Here is a 23,925-nt window from a genome sequence, read left to right on the forward strand (position 1 = left end):
TTTGTACAGATTATCGTCTTCCTTTCGGCCATGCACAGATTTATGTTCTAATAAGATTATAAAACCGGGAAATTTAGTATCTGATGCCTACATTCAAACCGCTTCCCCGCCACACCTCATGCTTTGTCTGGATTTGTCCTGACCAATGACCTTCCCACCGAAGCTGAGGGTTCTCTCCCCCTTGGTCATTCCCTGTCTCAGTTCCCATCTTCCAGGCCCTTTTTATATTCACCATCTAGCAAATGTTCTAGTTCCAGTATCCTGAGGGGTCTCTGGGTTTGAGGCCAGTTATTACCATTCCCACTGCGCAAATTCCATAAATTTTTTAAATAACTTTTTCCCACCTGTTTCAAATGTTTTGAGCAGTAAATCAACAGAATAACCAAACTTTTACACATTTCTGCAGACAAATTCCAGTCGGGTATGGAGCGGCACTCTCGTATGTAACATCCGCTGGCATGCATTTCGGCAGAACTTGGCAATTCACTTTCAGCATCATAAACCCCTCCATCTGTGGTTACAGAGATGTCAACAATAGCAAAAAAAACAAACAAAGGTTAGACACATATTACACTGGACTCGCATCACTGTTTCATTTTCCTTTCTTCTGATACAACAGAACAAATAAAAAAGGTGCCAACTGATGCACAGGAACCTGTTTTTTTTTTTTCTTTTCTGTTCTAAAGGATCTGCTCCAAGTTTCAGATCTGCTGTGTCCCTCCCAGTCATGCTGGATGCGAGTACTGTTGGTGCTGCTGTCTTCCCTAGCTATGTATTAGATACAGCTTAGTTCCTGATCTGCTGGACCTTCCTACGGACACGGCTCTTGTGTGATCTTCTCTCTACAGACATGGACACAGGCTCTGTGACCACCTCACTGCAGAAACAGATACAACCCCTGTAATGAACTGATGAGGTCAGCCCATACTTTACCCTCTAAGCTGCATGCTCAGGAGCTACCCATGCACATTCTGCCCATTCATTGCAAGCTGCGCCTTACAGTAATCTCTGCTGGGAGCGACTTGAACCATCCGTATCAGCCTGGAAACAGCAGAACCCAAGGCATTTAGGAACAAGTCTTCCACTACCATAAGGGATTTTAAAATTAACCATTTGACTGCCCTACAACAAGATCGCTGCAGTGTAAGGTAATTGTATTGCCCAGCTAGGAGCGAGCAACACACATGTCCCAAACTGCCCACTCGCTTACTACAGGCTTAGGGCCCATTCACACAATTGCATATTTCTGTCCGCATCCGTTCGGCAATTTTGTGGAAGGGATACAGACCTATTAATTTTAATGGGGCCGCAAAATATGTGGACAGCACAATTCCATTCTGTGGCTCAGCAAAGATAGAACATGTCCTATTCTTGTCTGTAATAGCAGACAATAGGCATTTCTACACAGGAGGGCGATCCGATCTGCAAACTGCAGAACGCACACGGCCGTAATTTGCGGACCACAAAAACTGAAACGGTCATGTAAAATGAGCCTTAAAGAGATTTTCAGCCCAGTTCTGGCAGCAGCTAGTTAGAAAGTACGGTGGTAGCAACCAGCCAGCTGAGCCACATTTAGTGCATAGTCTACGTGCAGTCAAAGCCAAAAGTTTGGAAACTGAAATTTAGTTTTTTACAGTTTGCTGCTTGTTTTTGGCTCTTTTTGTCAGATGTTTCTATACTAGCTAAAGTACAATTCATAAGATTTATTTTAATGTTTGACAAATGCATCAAGCTTCTGCAAATACTCAATATTTCTGGTGTCGACCCTTCTATTACAGGACATCTGCAGTCCGTCCTGGCCATAGACCCAAAATTTCAATGTTTTGTGCACTGAGCCCCTTATGCTAGTTTTACAGCAGCAATATTAGCTCCAGCAAGCTTATCTGGCTGAGAACCTGCTGGAGCTCTCTGGTTGCGGCACAGCTGGATGTTTCTGCAATGCCTGCCGACCCCGTTACCTGTAATGAGATCCTATGGATATCTGGGTGCTACCTGGCAAATATGCACAGATTCAGTTATAAAAAGAGAGCTTCGGCTGAGCCTGCCAGATCCAATAGTGCTGATCTGAAAGAAGCCTTAGTTATCACTTTTGGGTTGTGACATGGTCTCCATCATGCTGGAAAAAGCATTGCTCCTGGATGGTTGGGAGGAGTTGCTCTTAGGGGAGGTTTTGATCCCATACTTCATTCATGGCAGTGTTCTTAGGCACAACTGTGAGCGAGCCCACGCAGGAGGCTTTACTCAACCTATCCTTCTCCGGACAATCCAATCATTTTCCCAGGATGCTTCATCAGAGAAAATAACTTTCCCCCAGCCCCCTGTAGTCCAATCCCAGGACTTCTGCTGAATGTCCATCTGTCCTGGATGTTCTTCTTGGACAGAAGTGTCTCCTTTGCTGCCATTCCTGACACCAGGCCACCCAAAAGCCATTGTCTGTGCGTGCCAACAGTAAAGCATGCCAAGACCATTCATGTGTGGGGTCACTTCGCAAAACTGTGAATGAGCCTACTTTCTTGGATGAGAAAAGTAACATAACATAGTACATAAGGCCGAAAAAAGACATTTGTCCATCCAGTTCGGCCTGTTATCCCGCAAGTTGATCCAGAGGAAGACCCCTCTCTAGTAGCTATAGCCTGTAATATTATTACGCTCCAGAAATACATCCAGGCCCCTCTTGAATTCCTTTATTGTACTCACCATCACCACCTCCTCAGGCAGAGAGCTCCATAGTCTCACTGCTCTTACCGTAAAGAATCCTCTTCTATGTTTGTGTACAAACCTTCTTTCCTCCAGATGCAGAGGATGTCCCCTCGTCACAGTCACAGTCCTGGGGATAAACAGATGATGGGAGAGATCTCTGTACTGACCCTTGATATATTTATACATAGTTATTAGATCTCCCCTCAGTCGTCTTTTTTCTAAAGTGAATAACCCTAATTTTGATAATCTTTCAGGGTACTGTAGTTGCCCCATTCCAGTTATTACTTTAGTTGCCCTCCTCTGGACCTTCTCCAGCTCTGCTATGTCTGCCTTGTTTACAGGAGCCCAGAACTGTACACAGTACTCCATGTGTGGTCTGACTAGCGATTTGTAAAGTGGTAGGACTATGTTCTTATCACGGGAATCTATGCCCCTTCTGATGCAACCCATTATCTTGTTGGCCTTGGCAGCAGCTGCCTGACACTGGTTTTTGCAGCTTAGTTTGCTGTTTATTAAAATTCCTAGATCCTTTTCCATGTCAGTGTTACCGAGTGTTTTACCATTTAGTATGTACGGGTGACTTGCATTATTCCTTCCCATGTGCATAACTTTACATTTGTCAGTGTTAAACCTCATCTGCCACTTATCTGCCCAAGCCTCCAGTCTATCCAGATCCCTCTGTAGTAGTATACTGTCCTCTTCAGTGTTAATTACTTTACACAGTTTAGTGTCATCTGCGAAAATTGATACTTTACTATGCAAGCCTTCTACAAGATCATTAATAAATATATTGAAGAGAATAGGGCCCAATACTGACCCCTGAGGTACCCCACTAGTGACAGTGACCCAATCTGAGTGTGTACCGTTAATAACCACCCTCTGTTTTCTATCACTGAGCCAGTTACTTACCCACATACAGATGTTTTCTCCCAGTCCGAGCATTCTCATTTTATATACTAACCTTTTATGTGGTATAGTGTCAAATGCTTTGGAGAAGTCCAGATATAAAAGTGGCTTAATGAACAAAATAACAAGATTTTTTTTGTAAACTTACCAGTAAAATCTCTTTCTCGCTCTTCATTAGGGGACACAGAGACCGTGGGTATAGCTATGTCCTCTAGGAGGTGTTGACACTAGTAAAAGCTGTTAGCTCCTCCCCTGGCAGCTATACCCCCTCCAGCCTGGAGAGAGAGCTTCAGTTTGTGTACAAGCCGTAGGAGAAGCAAGCCAACCAAGAAAAAACGTGGAACACCAACAATGCCAAGGAACCACAACAGGGTTCTAACCAGCACTGCCGCAACTGTGGCCAAACAATACTGGGTGGGTGCTGTGTCCTCCAAGGAAGAGCAAGAAAGAGATTTTACTGGCAAGTTTACAAAAATATTGTTTTCTCGCCCACATTCATTGGGGGACACAAACCGTGGGACATCCAAAAGCAGTCCGCAGGGAGGGAAAACGACAGACCCATGGAAGCAAGCGTCCCAGCGGGCAACTAAGAAACTTCCGCCTGCAAGCCCAAGCAGCGTCCGCTGATGCATAAGTATGCACCTGGTAGAATTTATGAGTGTGTATGTAAGGAGGATCACGTAGCCGCCTTGTATCACTGTGCAGCCGAAGTGCGATTCCTCCGAGCCCAAGAATGGCCCACCGCTCTGGTGGAGTGAGCCGTGACACCTAAGGGCGGAACCCTGCCCCGGGAGCGGTATGCTTCAGCAATTGCCACCTTGGAGGCCGCCACTCCCTTGCGAGGACCCTCCGGGATGACAAAAAGGGGTTCTGTATGCCAGAAGGGACTGGAGGCTGCTGTTAAAGATGTGTGAATTTTATGTGTGTGTTTAAATAGGGAAATAGGGAAGACCCATAGCCCGGTCAATTAATGGATAATTATCTAGTGTGAGCTACAGAGATTCACTTTCCCCTGCCTTCACACAGAAACATTCCTGAGATAAGAAAAACGGGCAAATGAAGAGGGGGGGAGGGAATCGTGCAGAGTAAGTGATGTGTAATATATTATACAAGACAAAGAATTGTTCAATAATTTTCTTTTTTCTTTCCCAAGCAGTGTAATGTGGGAATCCAGCTTTTAACAAAATGACTGTATGATTATAACATGTATATTGTCTTCTTATAAGAGTTGATTTAATCACAGAGTAAAGACCAGAAGACATTGGAAAAAACAGCACAACAGCGACATAGAATATCAGCAATTCTGGGTTTGGTGTGGCTATCTGTTTCCAGGAAAGCTGTGTTTGTCTGTGCTGCAAGTTTTGGAAGACATAAATGATTCAGTGGAATGTGAATGGGTGTGGCTTTGAGTTGTAGTTGAGTTGAAAATGTGTGAAGACTGATGGATGTTTTTAGCAGAGCTGTGAATGCAATTCATATTTTATGTATAAGGGCGTGGTTATGAGCCGTTTGTGAAAATGAGTACATGAAAATGTGAATGCGTATGGAGTACAATATTTGTTTTTAAATAATATGCGCATTAAGAATTTTATTTTTCTTGGAAGATTTTAGTTTTTTTTATTGGTGCCAACAATGTTGATTGAGCTGTACATTTTTTTAAATTGAAGTCAATGAAAAGTTTCTTATGGGCCCTTTGTGTGTTCATGCCTGTATTGTCAGATCTGTTTATTTCAATGTTTGAAGTTACGTGTTACATGTTAAGTGTTGTGCTTCACATCAGAGCTCTGTTCTTATGGACAGCTGGCACACTACTGACGGACAAAAGGAGGACCACAGCGTCCGACTGAAAGGGGTGGACTTGGATGACTCAGAGCGGAGGGAGGAGGATAGGGGTGGACGTTACAGACAACAACAGCCCTTGTGCCCATACCCTAGTTATAAGACACTCCCATGGAAGATGAGAAGTCCTGTTTTCCAGTCTATTAATTCCGCAATAGGAAAAGTTGGATACTTCTGTAAGCCAAAATGCAAAGTAACATCAAGCAGCATTGGGTGGTTCAGTGGTGCCAACCATAGGTAGTGTTCCTTTGGCATTGCTTCAGCCCTGATATCAAACGCCTCATTGAAGTGAGGAAAAAGTAAGTCTGCCACCCTATAATGGTCCTGGGAGATGGGCCTGCAGAGTCTGTGGGACCCAGATCCCAGAAGAGTGTGTTGTGCTGTGTGTGGTACTCCTGGTCCACACCACACGGGAGGATTGTATTCTATGTTGACCATGCCCGGATCACTGTCCGTCCCCACAGACACCCATGTTTTTTTGTCATAAGGAGAACACAAAGACGGGGGGGGGGGGGGGGTTAGATCAAGATTAGGAAACGGGAAATCCAGTATCGGCTCTACTTTTAAGTAGATTCAGTCTGGCCCAATGATATCCCTCATTCAGGGTGATAAAAGAAGTATTCCCGTTTTTGATTGATACTGGAGCAGCCAAGACAGTTGTTCACAGTAAACATGGCCTCCCCTGATTTACACTCCAAGGACACCAGTCTTTGGGTAGAAGTGAATGGGAAAGTAGTACGCTCCCTTTTGAACAGAAACCATCCATATTAGATTTGCCCCTAACCAAGATGCGCTTGCCCGTTTGCTGGTCAGTGGTAACGCCCCTTGTTGCCTCCTGGGTGCAGATTTGCTTGCAAAAGTACATGCTAGTATCTCATATCAGGAGGACGGCACTGTGAAGCCTACAGGTGCCCTCAACGACCAGGAACTTTGTTTGTTGGCCATTAGTGATAAAATTCCCTGGTCCATGTTTGTATCAGTACTCCCAGAAGCTGAGAAAAGCAAACCACTCACCATTGGATGGTGCATGACCTACATGCCGTTAATGAAGCCACAGTTTCTAACACCCACATCATGCCCAATACACACACACCTTGTCGGCTCAGGTTCCCATTACCCCTACTCACTCCACTGTGATTGATTTGTCCTTTAGTCCCTACCGCCTCACAGATGAGGTGGTAGATGCTTTTTATGCCTAGAACTGGCAATTTTGTGTTCCCACACACTGAGCCTATCAGATTATTACATTTAGATTGTATTGTTATGAAGTGAGTGGCCATGACTCAGCAGTCCTCCCCCAACTGCATGGCCAGCAATAACGCCCCGTAGCATATTGTCGGGCATATTTATATCTGCACATTAAGGTCTGACAATATTAGAACCAAACTGGAGATTCACATTACCTTTAAGAGGCCAAACTCTCTGTTGGAATAAGCCAGAGGAGTTCATGATAGTCACTGGCATACAATGTATATTGTTTTAAAAGTTATTACCAACCAGTGGCGTACCGCCCATAGAGGCAGACCACGCCATTGCTATGGGGCCCGCGGCACTGGGGGGCCCGCGGCACTGGGGGGCCCGGAGCGCAGAGAAGGCCCCGCCCACACTATTTGGCCCCGCCCACTCATGGCAGCCTATAGCGCATGAAAGGCCCCGCCCCTACTATTTTTATGTACGTCCCTGCCCCGGGCCACTTCCTGACCCTGCTCCCTCCAGTATCTGACCGGTCTATTTCCGGCCTGAGCGCGGTGAGTCGCTGTCACGATGAGCCGCATCTATCATGACAGTGCCTTGCAGAATAAGCCTGTATATGATGAGCGGGTGTCGGGAGACTGACAGCTGGGCTGTTCTAGAGGTATTGCTGTGTGTTGGGCTTATAGGAGGAAGTGTTGTCTGGGCGAGGGGGCTGTACACAGGGGAGAACTGGCCCTGCCCTGTTGACTGGGCACATATAGCTATGAAAGCCTTTGGGCACATCTCTGGGATATTGCATGCCGTATTTGAACAGAAACTAGTATATCTGGCCATTCCTTGTTCACACTAAGCGTTGTCACTACCTCAGGGATGTCGCTGTGTACAGAAGGAAGCATCCAGCCATACACTGTAGTGTAACCATAGTCTTCTGTAGTGCAGACCTGTGCCAAAGATGTGTGTTTGCCCACTGGCATTGTGTTACACGGACACCTGCAGCCCACCACCCTCCAGTCTGTATGCTTATGCTTCAGATGCATGGCCCAGAGGTTTGCTGAACTTAAAGGGGTATTCCAGTAATAAATTGTCCCGGATGTGGGTCCTGGTGACTTTGAATTTAGCTGCAGGGTACATGCTAATCCCCCACCCTATTCTGGTGATCAGTGACCACACCATTCCCAGCAGTTATCGCCTGTCCAATGAATAGGGTATAATTTATCACTGGAATACCCCTTTAAGCCCCTTACACGCCATGTTTTATGATGTGTGTGAGTATAGGAAAGTGGGTTTTTTTTGTACATTTTTCAGAAAAAATTGTTGTTAAGTCCAGCTTCCCATAAAAGAAGTTCTTTATTGATATGGAATAAAATCCAGACATCAATTACATGTACAGTGTGTACAGTCTACGCGTCTCGGACCCCAAACATTTGGATCCTTCCTCATGACATGAGGAAGGATCCAAATGTTTGGGGTCCGAAACGCGTAGACTGTACACACTGTACATGTAATTGATGTCAGGATTTTATTCCATATCAATAAAGAACTTCTTTTATGGGAAGCTGGACTTAACAACAATTTTTGGGAAACTTTGGTATGACCGTGTCCGGGTCTTTTATCCGTGCTACGCGAGCTTCATAGGTGCAGTTTTTACATCTATTCACAAATTTTTCTGAAAAAGGAATTAAATGGAAATTAAGATGCAAGTGTATGCTGTGTTAGATTTTGGCCATTCCTCTAGACCGCCCCCCCTCTCTCTCCACTAACACGTTGCTCAGATAAGTGAGACCTAGAGCCAGTTTTTCCACATTTGAGAACAGGCAAATTACTACCGCATAGTGTGACTGAATATTACAGCCATACTAAGGCCTCATGCCCACCACCGTATTTTGTATCCGTGTCGTATCCCCCCTTTACCCCCCTTCCCCCCCGTACTCCTTAGTCCTCTATGAGCCTACAGGGCCCTCCCCAGCACATCAGTTACCTTGCAGGAAGGGGGGGGGGGGGGGGATATAATTGGTGGCATCAGCAGCAAGGCGTTTAAGGTGGTTATCCAACACCTATAATGCCCCCCAAAATGCCCGGGCACCTTACATACCCACATCGCTTCTGTTGCCCGCCTAGCTGCCACTGCATCCAAACTGTCGCATGGATGAAAACATCCAGCGACGTGGGGGGCAGTCAATAGCAGGCCACGATGGGAACGAGCCTCCTATAGCGGGTGACGCTAGGGATGCTAATTTCCGACACTACCTACTATTGGCTGCACCCCCCCACTAGGCATAAGTATTATCTGTATGCGGTGCCCGGGCGTTTTGGGAGGCATAATAGGGGTTAGATAACCCCTTTAACCCTTAGGATACCGGAGGTTTTTTCCTTTTTTTCATTTTCATTTTTCTTCCCTATCTTCCTTGAGCCATAACTTTTTTATTTTTCCATTCACATAGCTGCATGAGGGCTTATTTTTTGCAGAACAAGTTGTACTTTAATATGGCATACAATGTAGTGGTAAGCGGGCAAACTATTCCAAATGGGGTGGAATTGGCAAATGGGGGTGTGGTGGGGGAGTGGCCAGGGCAGGAGGTGGGAGGGACCAGGTGTGGGTAGTGGGTGGAGTTAGGGGGCCCAATTCAGATTTTTGCTATGGGGCCCAATGATTTCTATGTACGCCCCTGTTACCAACAGATGTGGTATCTTAGAGAACGTAATGGGTCTCAACTACCGGGGTCAAGAGAGGTTATTGCTTAAAACACTGCTTTCTCTAAACATGTCTGTCTGAGGAACAATGGTGTTTCATAGCTAAACCATGATCTGATAAGAGACATCCATAAAACACATCTGGTGTGGAATAGATATCTATTTATATATATATATATATATATATATATATATATATATATATTCCTGTGTGCATTTATTTAGCGTTTGGACTTGTTAATGATTCATATATATTATGCAATATTGATGTATTATACCCAAACATTATTAATGTATCTTTATATTGCGTGTATCTCACTGAGGGGATATATTTGAGGGGATATAGAGAGCGTAAGTTGTATTTTCCTAAATCTGATTCACAGGAGCTGATGTTATTTCAAACATCATTACTCAATAGCTGAGACAATTAGGTGTATACAAACCAGGGGAAAAGTTAAAAGATTATGGTTCTCTTATCTGACCATAAATAAGATGGTCTGTTAACTGTCAAGATGGATCCATGATGTCTGGGAAAGTGATTATAAAGTGTCAAAGAATAATCCCTCCTAATTGATTTAAGTTGGGAGAGGCCAAAGTTTAAGTGGTGTAATAAAGCCATATATATGTGTTAATTCCTAAAATATTTAAAATTGATATATGATACAACAGTGCCATCAAGTGGTAGGTGGGCAGAAGTTTCTAAGGAATGCCAATTAAATGGCATCATTACCATACGTCACACCCACCTTATCTAATTGGAAATCCCTAATCCAAGAGGGGATGGGCATAGATAAGGATGAGAATATAGGATCCAGTTTTTGGGAGATGAAGGAATCACTTCACACGTCAGGAACGTACCACAGGACGGGATAGATCTAAATCTTGGAAAGCTGGGTCCCGTCTAAAAGCTTTTTATCCCAAAGCCAGGGGTAATGTATGATTTATTTAATTTGCAGTAATTATAAATAGATCCAATTGGACTATAGTTGAGACGCCATTATTAGTGGGTCAATAGTGTTAAAACAATAATTTTATGGGAAATTTTAATGAACGTGCACATCATTAGAATTCCTGTAATATTGCTATCAGAGTGGAATCTCTGATCGGATTTTATTATCCGTAGTTAGGCCAACGGGCGTATTTATAAGGTGTCTCTTACTGCCATATTCTTTGATTGAGCATAAGGGGTTTTCCACAGATTCATTTCTATTATTTCTTTGTTGTTGTTGCATTATAATATATTGATAACCAATACATTAATCGGTAATAATTTGATAAAAGGAAAAAGTAGTATTGTATTGTACTTGGTGTAGTAAATTAAGTGAGCCCGGCATAAACGGTGGAGCACCATCTTGTGATCAATTTTGATATTATCCTTGTATTCATTTGTATGCCATGTTTACTGCATGTATTTATAATAAATTATATTTTATATAATTAATTGCACCCGATTTCATTATCTGCACAAATTAACTTTAGATCTCATCAATAAAAGAACTGGCGTTTATATGTCCGCCAATTAAATTTTTCATATTTCATAAAAATATGAAATCATAATTTTTATGATTTCATCTTATATGAAATAAATACCCAACAATATTATTCAGTCAGACTTGATCCCATGGCCAGAGGTGCCCCTTTCTGCATCAGAGCTGTAGTAGTTGTACTAGCTATGCTTGATGAAAGCTCTGAGATAGTTCTGAACCACAAAGTGATGGTGATATTACATCTATCCTCATGAACGTACAATCCAAATAATTGTTTTGTTGCCTCTTATTTTAGAATGCAGTGTTCCATTTTGTTGCCTGACAATGTTGCTCTCCAAAGGTGTAATACTTTGGACCCAGCCACCCTGTTGCCTCTGGACCAAGGGGGGAGGGAAGAGTTAGGGCACCGCACTTTAAACTTTTCTTCCAGATTCAAAGGAAGAGGCTCCTGACTGTTTGCAGATGATGTCACAAGAGGTAGTGGGATTTGGTAAATCAGCCATTAGGTAATCTAGATCATGTGCTCTTTGTGGACGGATCGAGGTATGGCCAGGATGGCAGATACTACACAGGTTGTGTGGTAGTTCACGTTTAATCACCACTGCCCATGTCTGCTCAAGAAGTGGAGCTAAAAGACTCTGAAGATGGCTTGCAGATATGCAGATGGAAAAACAGCCAACATTTACACTGATTCCAGGTGTGCATTTGGGATAGCCCATGACTATGGGCCCATATGGAAAGCCAGAGACTCCTTGATCGCTTCAGGTAAACCCATCGAAAATGGGGAAGCAGTGAGGTTTCTGATGGAAGCCCTCTTGTCACTAACATGAGGGGTGATGATAGCAACGAAAGGCCACTGTAAACGGAGGCAAAGGGGAAAGCCACGGCAGATCAGACGGCAAAAATGGCTGCCAAATTACCTAAGCAGACCCCTGTCTTAAGTGGCCACAGTTCAGGTTCCTGAAATAACTCCTCCTGTCTCCCGAAAGTTCTTAAGACCTTACAGAACCAAATGGGGAAGGAGGAAAGGGACTGGTGGATGGAAAAGGGGGGGGGGGGGGGGACGACTACAAATAAGAAGGGAAACTTTGCCTTCCCAGGCCCCTCTACTCCACGATGCCACAGGCAACCCATGGAGTGATGCGCCAGACAAAAACTGCTATGTGTGATTTAGTACGTAGCATATGGTACACCCCAGGGTTCAGCACTGTAACAGTCAGACATACTCAAGGATAAATGATTTGTGCCCAGAACAAGGTGGTTAAGGTACCCAAGAAACACGTCTTGCTTTTTGTATCTGTTTCAAAATTTGCAGACTACCTTCAAATACCCAAGGTGGGCATGTATGAGTATGTATTGATATGTGATGACTTGTTTTCAGGATGGCCAAAACCGTACCCAAAGAAGTAAAGAAGATTATGGCCGAAGTTGTGTGCAGGTATGGGGTACCTTAGATCATTGAAAGTGACACAGGTGTTTACTTCACAGGGGAAGTGATTCAGGAGATGATGAAAGTTTTGGGTGTAGAACAGGCCTTACATGCTTCGTACCATCCACAAAGCAGCAGTAGAGTAGGGAAAAGGAACTGTACGGGACACTAAAGTTAAATATTCAAAAGCCTTAATAGAGTGCCTGCTGGTAGCCCTCTTTTAGTAAGGTATACGCCTAACCGTGTGACAGGCCTTTGTCCCTATAAGGTCCTTTTTGGGTCAGCCCCTAGGATAGGATTTTATTTCCCACAGCAGCTTCAGATGCAACATGGTTGTCTGACAGATTATGTGATCAGTTTTGTACAAGCATTTGACTAAAGTACATTTTCGAGTTTTTGCTTCACTTCCAGGTTTTGACAAAGTACCAGGAACCCACCCACTTGTGTCTAGAGATTGGGTGGTAGTAAAAGACACGTTAGAAAAGTCCCAAAACCCTGCTTTGATGGTCCATTCCGAGTGTTGTTGACCACAAGCACAGTGAAGCTCAAAGAAAAGCATAGTTAGATTAAATTCAAGAAAGTGTTGAGACTGGTTTTCCTTTGTGTGACTGTTGATCATGACTCAAAAGAATATGGAAAAATTGTATGAAAACTTCGGTCCAGTCAAATCAGAAGCACTGATGACCTCCAGTCTCCCCCATGTGATGTCAACACAATTAGGGAAATATCATCTGACTTCCCCATGTGATGTCAACGCAATTAGGGAAAGATCAAAGATCATCTGACTTCCCCATGCTCAAATCCAGTGTCATGGGAGGCTGTTCACTAGGAATGGCTTGTCATGGAAGCTGGTGAAGAGGAGGCAGAGCATTGGGACAGATGTTTAGGTTTAGGGAGAGAATTAAAATTCAAGGCGGGACTGTTAAAGATGTGTGAATTTTATTCTATATTTTGTATCTCTCAGACTGTAATGCGTTAACTTTTTCTTCTTCAAGTGTCTCCCAACCCCCCTCTTTGTTTCAAGACTGGAGGAAGGGGGGGGGGGGGGGGGTTGGGTTGGCGGCGCAAAGAGCTGTGCTGTGAGAAGTGTCTGTTTTCTCATCTTTGTATAGGTGTATAGATTGTGGAGGAATGCCTAAGCCAATCACATGACTTGATGATATGTATACACTGCCTATAGAGAAGCACCTCCTTGAGGTGTCACATATGACATATGCAGTATTAGTGTTAGGATAAACGCCATTACAAAATGGCAACGATAACCAGATGTTTACATTAGTTCACATTCCAAAGTAGTGCCCAGTGCGCAGATGCCAGGATGTTATCTCCTCTCTATCTCTTCTTCCTTTTGAGCCAATAAAATAATGCCTGGGCCTCAGAAAGTACTGCCCTTTTCTGAAGATACATATACCACTTACTTTCTGTAATAAATTAGAGATTGCTTTGACCAACTTCTGTATCAGTGTCCAGTCTCTCAACCACGCGTGGATATTAACCCCTTGGGGGTACATTGATTTGGAGCACCAAAGTGCATCTTAAATGCTCTAATTTAGGGCTACTTTAACACTGCAAAATAAATAATCAGAGCCCTGACAACGTCCAAATGATATAACTCCCTTTCCCTAGGGTGTGAAGGAGAGGGACACAGTGAAGGAAGGCCAATTTCTTCATTGATATGGAAGTCAGAGACCACCTTCGGGAGAAAAGAAGGAATGGGCCGGTGAACCGCCTTATCCTTGTGAAGAACCAGGAAGGGTTCTCTGCAAGAGAGCGCCACCAACGCGGACACCCGTCTGATAGATGTGATAGACACAAGAAAAACTACCTTCCAGGCCAGGAGTCTGAGTGAGATCTCCCGCAAGGGCTCAAAGGTAGAAGACTGGAGCGCTGAGAGGACTATATTCAGATCCCAAGGCGGTAGAGGACGACGATACGGAGGAACTGTATGTGCCACTCCCCGAAGGAAGGTTTTTAGGGGCCCCAGAGGAACACGTAAAGGAACACGTAAAGTAGGGAGAACTCCGGCCAAGGAGATATCAGGGCATCCATGCCGCATGCTTCCGGATCTCTTGCTCGGGAGAGAAAGGTGGGAAGCTTTTGTGTAGCTACAGTTAGCACACCCAGGACCAATAGAAGGATTCCCTGTAAAAGGAGGGATCTGGTGGGCGCCACAGCCCACAAGTCGAGATCAGAGCGTGTCTGGAAATGGAAGCCCACAAAACGAATACCCCGTGCAATGCAAATGAGGGAAAGGTAGTAACGTAGGAGCTACTAAGGCTTGCGGGGGGCTATGAACCATGAGCCAGAGGAGGAAAAAGACAGAAGGAGAAGAATAGGCTAGGTCTAAAGCCCATTCCCCATCTGAGACCGGAGCTATACAGAAGTAGCCAAGGAGTTAGTAGCTGTGCAAAAACTCTGCCTGAGGAGGAAGCCAGGCAAGGGGAGTCACACTGCATTGCTAGCCCATACCCCAGCAAAGGAGGGGGCCACCCGCAGAGGCCACCGAATTCAGTGCTAGAAGAATCCATAACCTGGCAAAGGAGCTGTGCAGTAAGAACCCTAGTATGTAGTGGTAACACAAATACCACTCCCACAGTAGTAGTCAGCGCTTGCCCCATCAGCGCAAAACTGAGGGGGAGGCCTGAGACTATCTGTAGAAGCCATGTACCATACTGCCCCAGTTATGTAGAGCTAACCTTAAAAACCCTACCTGGAAGGGCGCTGAACAGAAGCTAGTGCCAGGGTTGGACACCTACCTGAGGGGGATGCCCCACTGCAGCGACCACAAACTCTAGCATTAAAGCTGCACCTGTGGAGGAGAACACGCTGTAGAAGCTAAACCATAGTGCCAGCATAACCACTTTCCCAGAGAAGGAGGCGTGGTGGATAGAGAATACAGAGTCAGTGAAAACACACGACTCGCTGGAACATACTCCCCATATTATGTGCAATGGTGTACGCACTACGTATTGATGTGGACAATATCATGACCGACTGGAACAGTGAAGGCCCATGGAGATGGGGGGTCTCTAGGACACATAAGTGATGCTACGTAACCCCCTGAGAAGACAGAGGATGTTATAATCATGCCCAAAACCAGCACCAAAAAGAAAAGGATACAATGAGGAATAGCCACCGTATCCACTGGTGGCACCCATATACCACTAGAGGAAGAGTACCGGGCACGACTGTTGCCACGCCCCACTTGTGCAATAAGCACAGGCACCTAGAGCCATGGCGTAGATGAATTGCGGCATCCCAAGATGTTTAGTTATTCCCCCGCTAGTGGATCACTTGTGGAAGGGGGTAATGCAACAGGAAGCATGGTGATGTGCAATACTCCGCCTATAGAAAGGCATAGCGCGACAGTCGGGAGTGCAATTACCCTTCCTATGGAAGGTGGAATGCATACGGCAAATACTTAAGCCGGTGGTAGGGAAAATACTCCACCTATGAAGGGGGTTAATGCCCACAGTGGGAACTGGTGCATATGGCGAGTCCTGTACCCTATAGGAGTACAAGTAAGGGGGTAATGCATACAGCACACATTGTAACCAGTGATAATGTCATCGTGCCACCTATGGAAGAGGCTAATGCATACGGCAGGTACTGAACCCAGTGGTGATGCAATTCCGCCACCTACAGAAGAGGGAATGTATATGTCCGGCACTGAAAGGGGACAATGTATAAGGCAAGTACTGTATCCTGTAGTAGTGCAAGTACTGCTGGCCACCGTAGATGTAATCCTAGGAGATTGCTTCCGATTCATGTCAGGGTCTGAATCAGCGTGTGTGAGCAAGACCCAGGGAGGAAGGGTGGGTGTGCAGGGATATTCAAGGAGAAAATATGTCCTGCTGTGGTCCGCTTGTGCGTAGGTCTACCACTCAAAATCTCACCCCTGGCAGGTGGGGACTTATCAACCAAACTACGCAGGAGGTGGAATGGGAACTTCTAGAGGTCCCTCCACCGGATTGAGCAGGCGGTGCATTATAAACCAAACGACCCCGGAGGGTGGATTGGGAAGTTCTAGAGGTCCTTCACTGTATTGCGCAGGTGCATGCAGAATTATCAACCAAGCGGCCGTGTAGGGTGGATTGGGAACTATGAGAGGTCCTCCTGTAACCGGGACAGGACATGGGCCCAGTCTGGTACCGCACAGTCAGGGTGATGTGTGCCGAGAGGGCCGGGGGCCAATATTAAATGCTCTCTCTTTTTTTATACGACTGGGATGCCTAGCCTCAAAAGGCCTATCTAAAGAAGTGGCTGGCCAGGAAGGGTTAAAAGTGCCTTGAAGACCAGAGCCAGTGCGCAGCTGGCTTCTGAAGGAGGGAAACAGCTAGGCAGGAAGCATTCACGCCAGCACGCCGCCCCCCCCTCACACCAGGGGATGAAGTTGTGGCCTATTATGCCGCAAAGCCAGGGCCCAAGTTTAATACACGGCCAACCGGGAACCCTGCCGGACAGCCAGGGGATAGAGGGACCTGGATCGGCGCACGAATTGCACCCACCGTCTGGGGGTGCCCGCCCCGTGGGCCAGGAAGATTAAAAACACTGCCGCTGGAACCCGGAGTCGGGCAGCGGTAGCCACCCCCGCAGCCAGAGTCTCCCATGTCTAATAAGTGCTCCGCGGCGTCCGAGATATCGTCGGTGTTGGCATGAACCCTTTCAGAGCTGCGCGCTTGGCACCCACTCCCAAAAGGGGCAGAATATGGCGCTGTATATCGAGAAGGCACCTGCGCTCCTCTCCTTGCCTGCTCGGCCGTGCGCTGAGTGCCAGAGGGCATGGTCTATTAACCCCCAATGTGCCCGTGTAACCGTCGGCACAGAGGAGTGCGAGGGCCGGCCATAATATGTCCTGGGCTACTATAAGTGGAGCCCGGTGCCTATTAACCCTATAGACCCCTTAAAACAATTGCCACCAAAGGTAGAGGGAGGGGGAAGAGAGTTAAACATACTTACTTAGTCCCGTGTACTCACCTCATCTTCATCCTCCCTAAGTGGACCCGCAAGGTCACCTTTTCCAGCAACCTCAGTAGAGAGTCTAGTATGGCAGGAGGGTCTCTCTTTGGCGGTCCTAGGCGACACCTTGGCTGACGGGAAGCAGGGCTGCCCTGGATCCTCCTTTTGCTTCTGTGGGGAAGTCGAGCGGTGAGGGACTCAGACACCGGCCTTGCTCCCTGGGATAACAGAGAAGCTGGGCTCCTCTGTTTTCCAAACCTAAAAGGGAAAAAGAAAGAAATCGGCTAAGTAAGCCACCCTGCATATGGCAGGGAGGTCTGCCTCCTGCAGAAACTAAGCTAAAACTGAAGCTCTCTCTCCAGGCTGGAGGGGGTATAGCTGCCATGGGAGGAGCTAACAGCTTCTGCCTAGTGTCAACGCCTCCTAGAGGACATAGCTATAACCACCGTTTATGTCCCCCAATGAATATGGTAAAGAAATGTAAATTTTGGGTCCATGGCCAGATCTCAACCCCATTGAGAACCGGAGGTCAATCTTCACAGAACAGAGAAATTGTGATAAACTCAAAGAACTGATTAGGTAAGAATAGGTTGTCATCAGTTAGGATTTGGCCCATTAGCTGATATCCAGCATACCAGGGCAAACTGCACAAGTCCTGAAATGGAAGGGTCAACACCAGAAATATTGAGTCTAAGAAACTTTATGGATTGTTCAAGAAAAGTTATAAAACTTACAAAAGCCTATAATTGCACTTCAGTTACCATAGAAACATCTGAGAAAACCACCCCAAAACACTGACGCAACGAACTGTGGAAATCAATATTTGTTTCTTAAGCAACATAAAAACCTGCAGTAACACAAAGAACATATTTAGTCAATGGGGGTCATTTATCAAAGACCGGCATCTTACATCAGTCTTTGATATCCCTTCGGCGCTGCCAGATGACGTGCTTAATCTGTCTTGTTGCAGTTTGTGTGCCTAGAATGGAATCTAGTCCAGATCCTGCCTGTGTTGTTTATATGCCTGTAAATAGGTGTAACCGTTTGCAAATTTACCAGGCCTTTTCCCCAGACCCACTCCGCATCATAGACAAGGATAGGACTTGGTCTACTGAGGGCCAGACCGTCCGTTCCGCAAAATGTGGAACGCACAGGGCCAATACATATGTTTTGTGGATCCGCAAATATACAGTACGTCCGTGAGTATGAGCCCTTAGTGAATGAAGGTTGTGGATGGATGGAATACTCCATCAGCGGCCATGTTCCCAGCACAGCTGACCTGTGTGTAAACATGATTAATTCACATTACACCATCGGACATCAGTGCTGGTAGATTGAAAATGCTTAGTACTAGCACATGTGCAGCTAGTAATGTAAGCTGGCCAACCCCTTTAAGATTCTTCAATAAATGCTACCCATTATTTTAAAAAGGGTTTAAAGGGGGAGCAGCCAATGGCAGGCGGTGATGTGGGAGAGTCTTCCTAGCATCGTGGATGACGCTAGGGAGGCTCGTCCCCGCCTTCCATTGGCTGCATATTCTCTCTCTCTCTCGACGCCAGATGTTTTCATCCATGGACGGGGAGAAGCCACCGAGGATCAGGAGTGGCACAGGAAGCGAGGTAAGTATATTCAACGTGAGGGGCCTGGCCTATGTGGGGAGGGGCCCAGTTTATAGCCTTTAACGCCTGTTAACCACAATTTCCACGGACAGCACACATACTGGTATTAAATGTTTTTGTTTTTACAAAGACTTTGGGTCAGTGGGGGGAAAAAAGAAACACTGCCACAACAGATGGCATCCGTGTTCGGTCAGTGTTTCACAGACCGTTGGTAGAGAGATGCTCTGGAAATTAAAGACCATGTAAAACTTCAGAGGTGACTACATATTTCTCATTTTGGGTTAAAAATAATTTTTTCAACTGGTCTTGATTAAAAAATAGGTGTTCTGTCACAAAGGGTTAACTTTTTCTAGCTGGGTGGCTGGTACTTTCACTGTGTGCTGGGCATCTAATAACCCTCATCACTAAATTACTCAGGGTACTTTCACACTAGCGTTAAAGTTGTCCAGTCTCGGGAAAAAAAAACGCTTCAGTTTTATTCTAATTCATTCTGAAAGGAAAGCAATCCGTTCAGTATGCATCAGAATGTCTTTAGTTCAGTCAACTTTACGGTATTTGGCCGGAGAAAATACTGCATCATGCTGCAGTATTTTCTCCAGCCAAAATTCCGGGACACTTGCCTGATCCGGCATCAATTCCCATTGACGGATCCGGTTTTCCAGTCTGCGCATACCTTTAAAAATGAGAAAATAATAAATACCGGATCCATTTTTACGGATGAACCCGGAGAGACGGATCTGGTATTTCAATGCATTTGTCAAACGGATACGGAAACAAATTGTTTCCGTTTGCACACGTTTTTCCGGATCCGGCAGGCAGTGCCGGCAACTGAAGTACCTGCAGGAAACTCAAGTTTGAAAGTACCCTTATAGGTCATAAACATTTATTTAAGCCACATAATTATCAGTAAGATTAGGATTGAGCTATAATGAGTGTTTATTAGGTCAGAGATAGAGTCAGTCAGCTCCCTGCCTGACAAACAGAAAATTCAGATCCTGCTAGTAGAGCATCTTAGATCTGTACAGAGAAAAGGGCTCCATATTTTTAATAAAGACCAATTGAAAAAATGTTTTAGCTCATAATAAGTATAATGCAATAATAATAAAAAATAATAATTGTCCCCAAAAGGTGTAGCCTTTAATTTTCAGCTGAGCAGTGTCTATGGAATACAGATGACACACAGAGGGCAGAAAACAAACACTCAGACCCTTCATGGATAAAACAAGAATGAACTTTCCACAGATGTCAAAAGGACAAGGAAATGTTACCAAGGCCTAAAGCAGACGTTCAGCCAACCCTGGTTTAAACTTTAGGGCAATGTTCACATCCATGCAGATTAGCAGCATTATGAACAGGGCTACTGAGATCTGAAAATCAGCCCCAGATCCCAAAGCGGAAAAATCTGCTGTGTGAACATACCTTCAGAAATACAAACATCAGATTGACCAAAAAATAAATAAAATTAAAAAAAAAGTCACTGGAGCCTTGGGGTTTTCCAAGTGTTGAAAATTGATGACAATCCTTAGGACAGGTCATCAGTATGTGTTTGGTGGGGGTCCAACTCCTGGCACACCCGCTGATCAGCTGTTTGATGAGGCAAGGGTGTGCTGGTGAGCAGTGATGGCCAGTTTGCCGCGTTCGCCTGCGAACACATGCGGGCTGCTATATTAAATCACAAGTCCGGCGAGACACAGGTAAGCCCTTTCATGTGCCTGTCTGAAATAAATACGGTCACCGGGAGCAGGCAGTTCCGAGAACAGCCACTGGGGGCCTTCATCGAGCTGTTCTCGGGACCGCATTTGTTTCAGACCGGCTCGCGGCGCAGGCACAGGTAAGGGCTTACCTGTGCCTTGCCGGACTTGTGATTTAAGATGGCAGCCGGCATGTGTTTGCGGGCGAACATGGCGAACTGGCTATCACTGCTGGTGAGTGCTGCAGCCTCTTCCTAGGCCTATGATGTGTGTGCATCGTGGCTGTGCTTGGTATTGCAGCACAGGCTAACTCACTTGAATGGGATGGAGCCGTGGTTAAGTCATGTGACCCGTAAACGTGACGTCACTGGCTAAGAAGGAAACCGCAGCACTCAGAGCCGTGGTCCATGCAAACAGCTGGTTGCCAGATATTGATGACCTATCCACAGGATGAGCGAATCGACTTCGAATGAAACATCTGAAGTCTATTTGCATAAAACTTTGTTTCAATACTGTACACAGCGAGCGCTCCTTACAGTATTAGAATGTATTGGCTCCGATGAGCCGAAGTTATTACTCCGACGAGTTTGTGAATTTTTTTTTTTTTTTTACAGTATAAATACATTTCTAAAGTTATTATGCAAAGTCTCGCAAGACTTAGCGAAGTAATAACGTCGGCTCATTGGAGCCAATACATTCTAATACTGTACGAATTGCTTGCTCGGTGCAGTATTGAAACAAAGTTTTATGCGAATCGACTTCAGATATTTCATCGAAAGTCGATTCGCTCATCCCTACTCAGGATATTAAACACTTGGACAAACCCCTTTAACCAACCTTTATTTTTTCAATAAAAGGAAAGAAACAGGAGAAAAAAAAAAAAAAAAAAAAAACAGCACACAAACTGCATATGGGTAAGGCTGCAGAACTTGACATTGGGGTAAAGTTACATTTTTTTCTTCTTTTTTCTCTTCTCTTAAATTTCTTAATTTTTTATTCACCTTTTCCTGCTTAAAAACTAGCAAATAATAAAAAAATAAAGAAAGTGAAACATACAAGGAATAAACTATTTTTTTTTTTATCAAACAGTCTTGAAAATGTGTTTGGCACAGTGCTAGATCATATAGATAAACACTAGATATTTCAGGATACAATAAAATCGGGAGTTAAAATCGTGTCTATGCCCCTTAAAAAAAAAAGAAGGGAGGAAAATAGGAGAGCGGTCATTTCAGCCTATACAAACCTTATTAACAATATCACTTGCGTTAAAATAAAAAAATTTAAAAAAGCAACTTTTACATAAAAGACGTCAAAAGTAATAATATAATTGGATTGCAAACAGATTTACATTAAGAAATGCAACCGGAAACAAGACAAGTAACAAAGTAGTAAAAAAATTTATTGCAGTATTTTCTCCAGCAGGTATTCTCGGGATCCCTTTTGTGTGTTTTTTTTATACTCATTTTCAGGGTGACTCAATACATCAAAAGAATTCTACATTTACAAACCAAAAGAGGAAAAAATTAAAAATAAACTGAAAATAATATAGAACTAATAATAATAAAAAATAATCTCCTGCAGAAACGGTCATAGATACTGCATGCTCCCCCTCCCCGTCCAACAGAATAAATTATATGTGTTCAGAACATTCTGCCATTTTACAGCCTGAAGAAGGAAAAAAATAAAATAAAATTATAATAAAATAAAAATAAGAATTGATGCTCCTCTGGAAAACGGGCTAAGCTAAAGAAAGCCATCCGCTGCTAGGTTAAACTCCAAGAACACTTTATTAAGAACATTAACAGACTAATTTTCAACATTCACTTGTTTATTTTTTGTCATTTTTTTTCGCTCGTTTTTTTTTTTTTAAACAGAAAGTATTCTTCAAGATATAAACAAATTTTTGTTAAACTATAATACAGTGGGAGTAAAAATGAACTGAGAAGTTTCTGCTGTACAACAGCGAAGGAAGCTCCCACGACAATGTTTTCCAAACATTTCCTTCAGGCCGCCATGTTCCACTCTTGCGCTTCATAAAACTGATCTTTTACGTTGTTTTTTTTTTTTTTTTTGCCAGAATGCTGAGATTTCAAGTTTATGACTTATTTTTTTTTTCTTTTTGTGTATTTTTTTTCCTGTAAATTTGGCTGCAAATATACAAACGTATTATTAGCTGGAAGTCCCGTCCTTGGCTGCGTACAGCGATCGTAAAGTCTGAACAACTTTATTAGTCAGCTTATTCGCGCTCGAGAGCGCAATTTTTTTGTAAATGATGTCCGACTCTTTAATTGTATCGACCCAAGGCACAAGCTTTCGTCCGTCACGGCGTTTGGCCTCAGCCCAAGTGCCACTGTAGGAGCCCGCCATCCACTGAATGCTGTACCCGTGCCTGGTTTTCTGAACTACTTTTGCAATCTGTGGCCGGTCCTTGTACTTTGGACAACAAATTGCAATGACATCCTGGGCGTCGACCGTCTCATTCATCTGGCCTGATAGATCTGAAGAGTCTGATAACCGTTTCGATTTTCTTAACTACACGTGGAAGAAGCAAAAAAAGAAAAAAAAAAATAGGGAAAAAGAACCAAAAAAACTTAACTTGTAAAGTCAGGCGTTACTGACAGAACACAGAAATCTAAACCCCAGGCACCGTGGTGAGTTTGCCAGCACGCATACAATCCAATCTGTGGGATGCATTTTAATCACCAGTGCCTAGGGGGGGGGGGAGTGTGAGGTCTTTAACGTGTACCACCAAAATGTTACTAATCAAAATCTATTACGTGTTACAAAATCATACCAAGGAAAAAAAATAGGGACAGAATAGAAGAGGAAATCTAAATTAAAATTACCTTTTACTTTGGATAAATCTCAATTTCTACGTTTTTTTTTGCCTTTTCCGCTAAACCCTTTCTACAAAAAAAGATGTATAAAAGGTTAAGTCTAGCTACAAAATTAGCTTCTTACCCCCACAGCAAAATGACTTCATGAAATAGCCCTGGACTCAAAAAGACCACAGCACAGGGACCAAACAACCATATTCACATCTCATCCCGTAGAGAACACAAGCACAAGGACATAGATCAGGCTTTAGAGGCTCGGGGCGAGAGGTTTTGGTGACATTTTACAAAATAGGAAAGGAGACCAATTTGTTTTTTACATTACGTAACGCCTGATGCATTTTCAGACAAGGACTGGTGGCTGCAGGAAAGTACCTCACATTTTTGCACGATGTACATCCCTTCAGCACGGGGGAGAAATAATATCGATTAAGATCAGCCAATTAAGACACTTTATTTAATAGGGGTCAAGATATAAATAAGATTTCTCTCATACACGCCAACATGATCACTCTAAAGTGGGGGGCATGAAACAGGCTGTTCACTTTGTGTCACAGATAAATAATTATATTACAA

At 44.3% G+C, this 23,925-nt stretch overlaps 1 protein-coding gene across 2 annotated transcripts in view; it reads right to left on the reverse strand.

The window, feature by feature from the left end:
- Window positions 1-21,577: 21,577 nt before the first annotated feature.
- NIPBL (NIPBL cohesin loading factor) overlaps window positions 21,578-23,925 on the reverse strand; it is a 124,749-nt gene continuing 122,401 nt past the window's right edge. Inside the window, exons 47-48 of one of the 2 annotated variants that reach the window (XM_044295230.1) lie at window positions 23,362-23,422; window positions 22,905-23,047 (exon numbers count right to left, since the gene is read on the reverse strand). In XM_044295230.1, coding sequence (XP_044151165.1) covers window positions 23,381-23,422 — 42 coding nt within the window. In that variant the 3' untranslated portion in view covers window positions 22,905-23,047; window positions 23,362-23,380. Of the gene's footprint in view, window positions 23,048-23,361; window positions 23,423-23,925 lie in introns of both variants that reach the window. The other variant, XM_044295229.1, reaches the window with a different exon arrangement.

The sequence above is a fragment of the Bufo gargarizans genome, chromosome 5 (assembly GCF_014858855.1).
Source record: "Bufo gargarizans isolate SCDJY-AF-19 chromosome 5, ASM1485885v1, whole genome shotgun sequence".
NCBI lineage: Eukaryota > Metazoa > Chordata > Amphibia > Anura > Bufonidae > Bufo > Bufo gargarizans.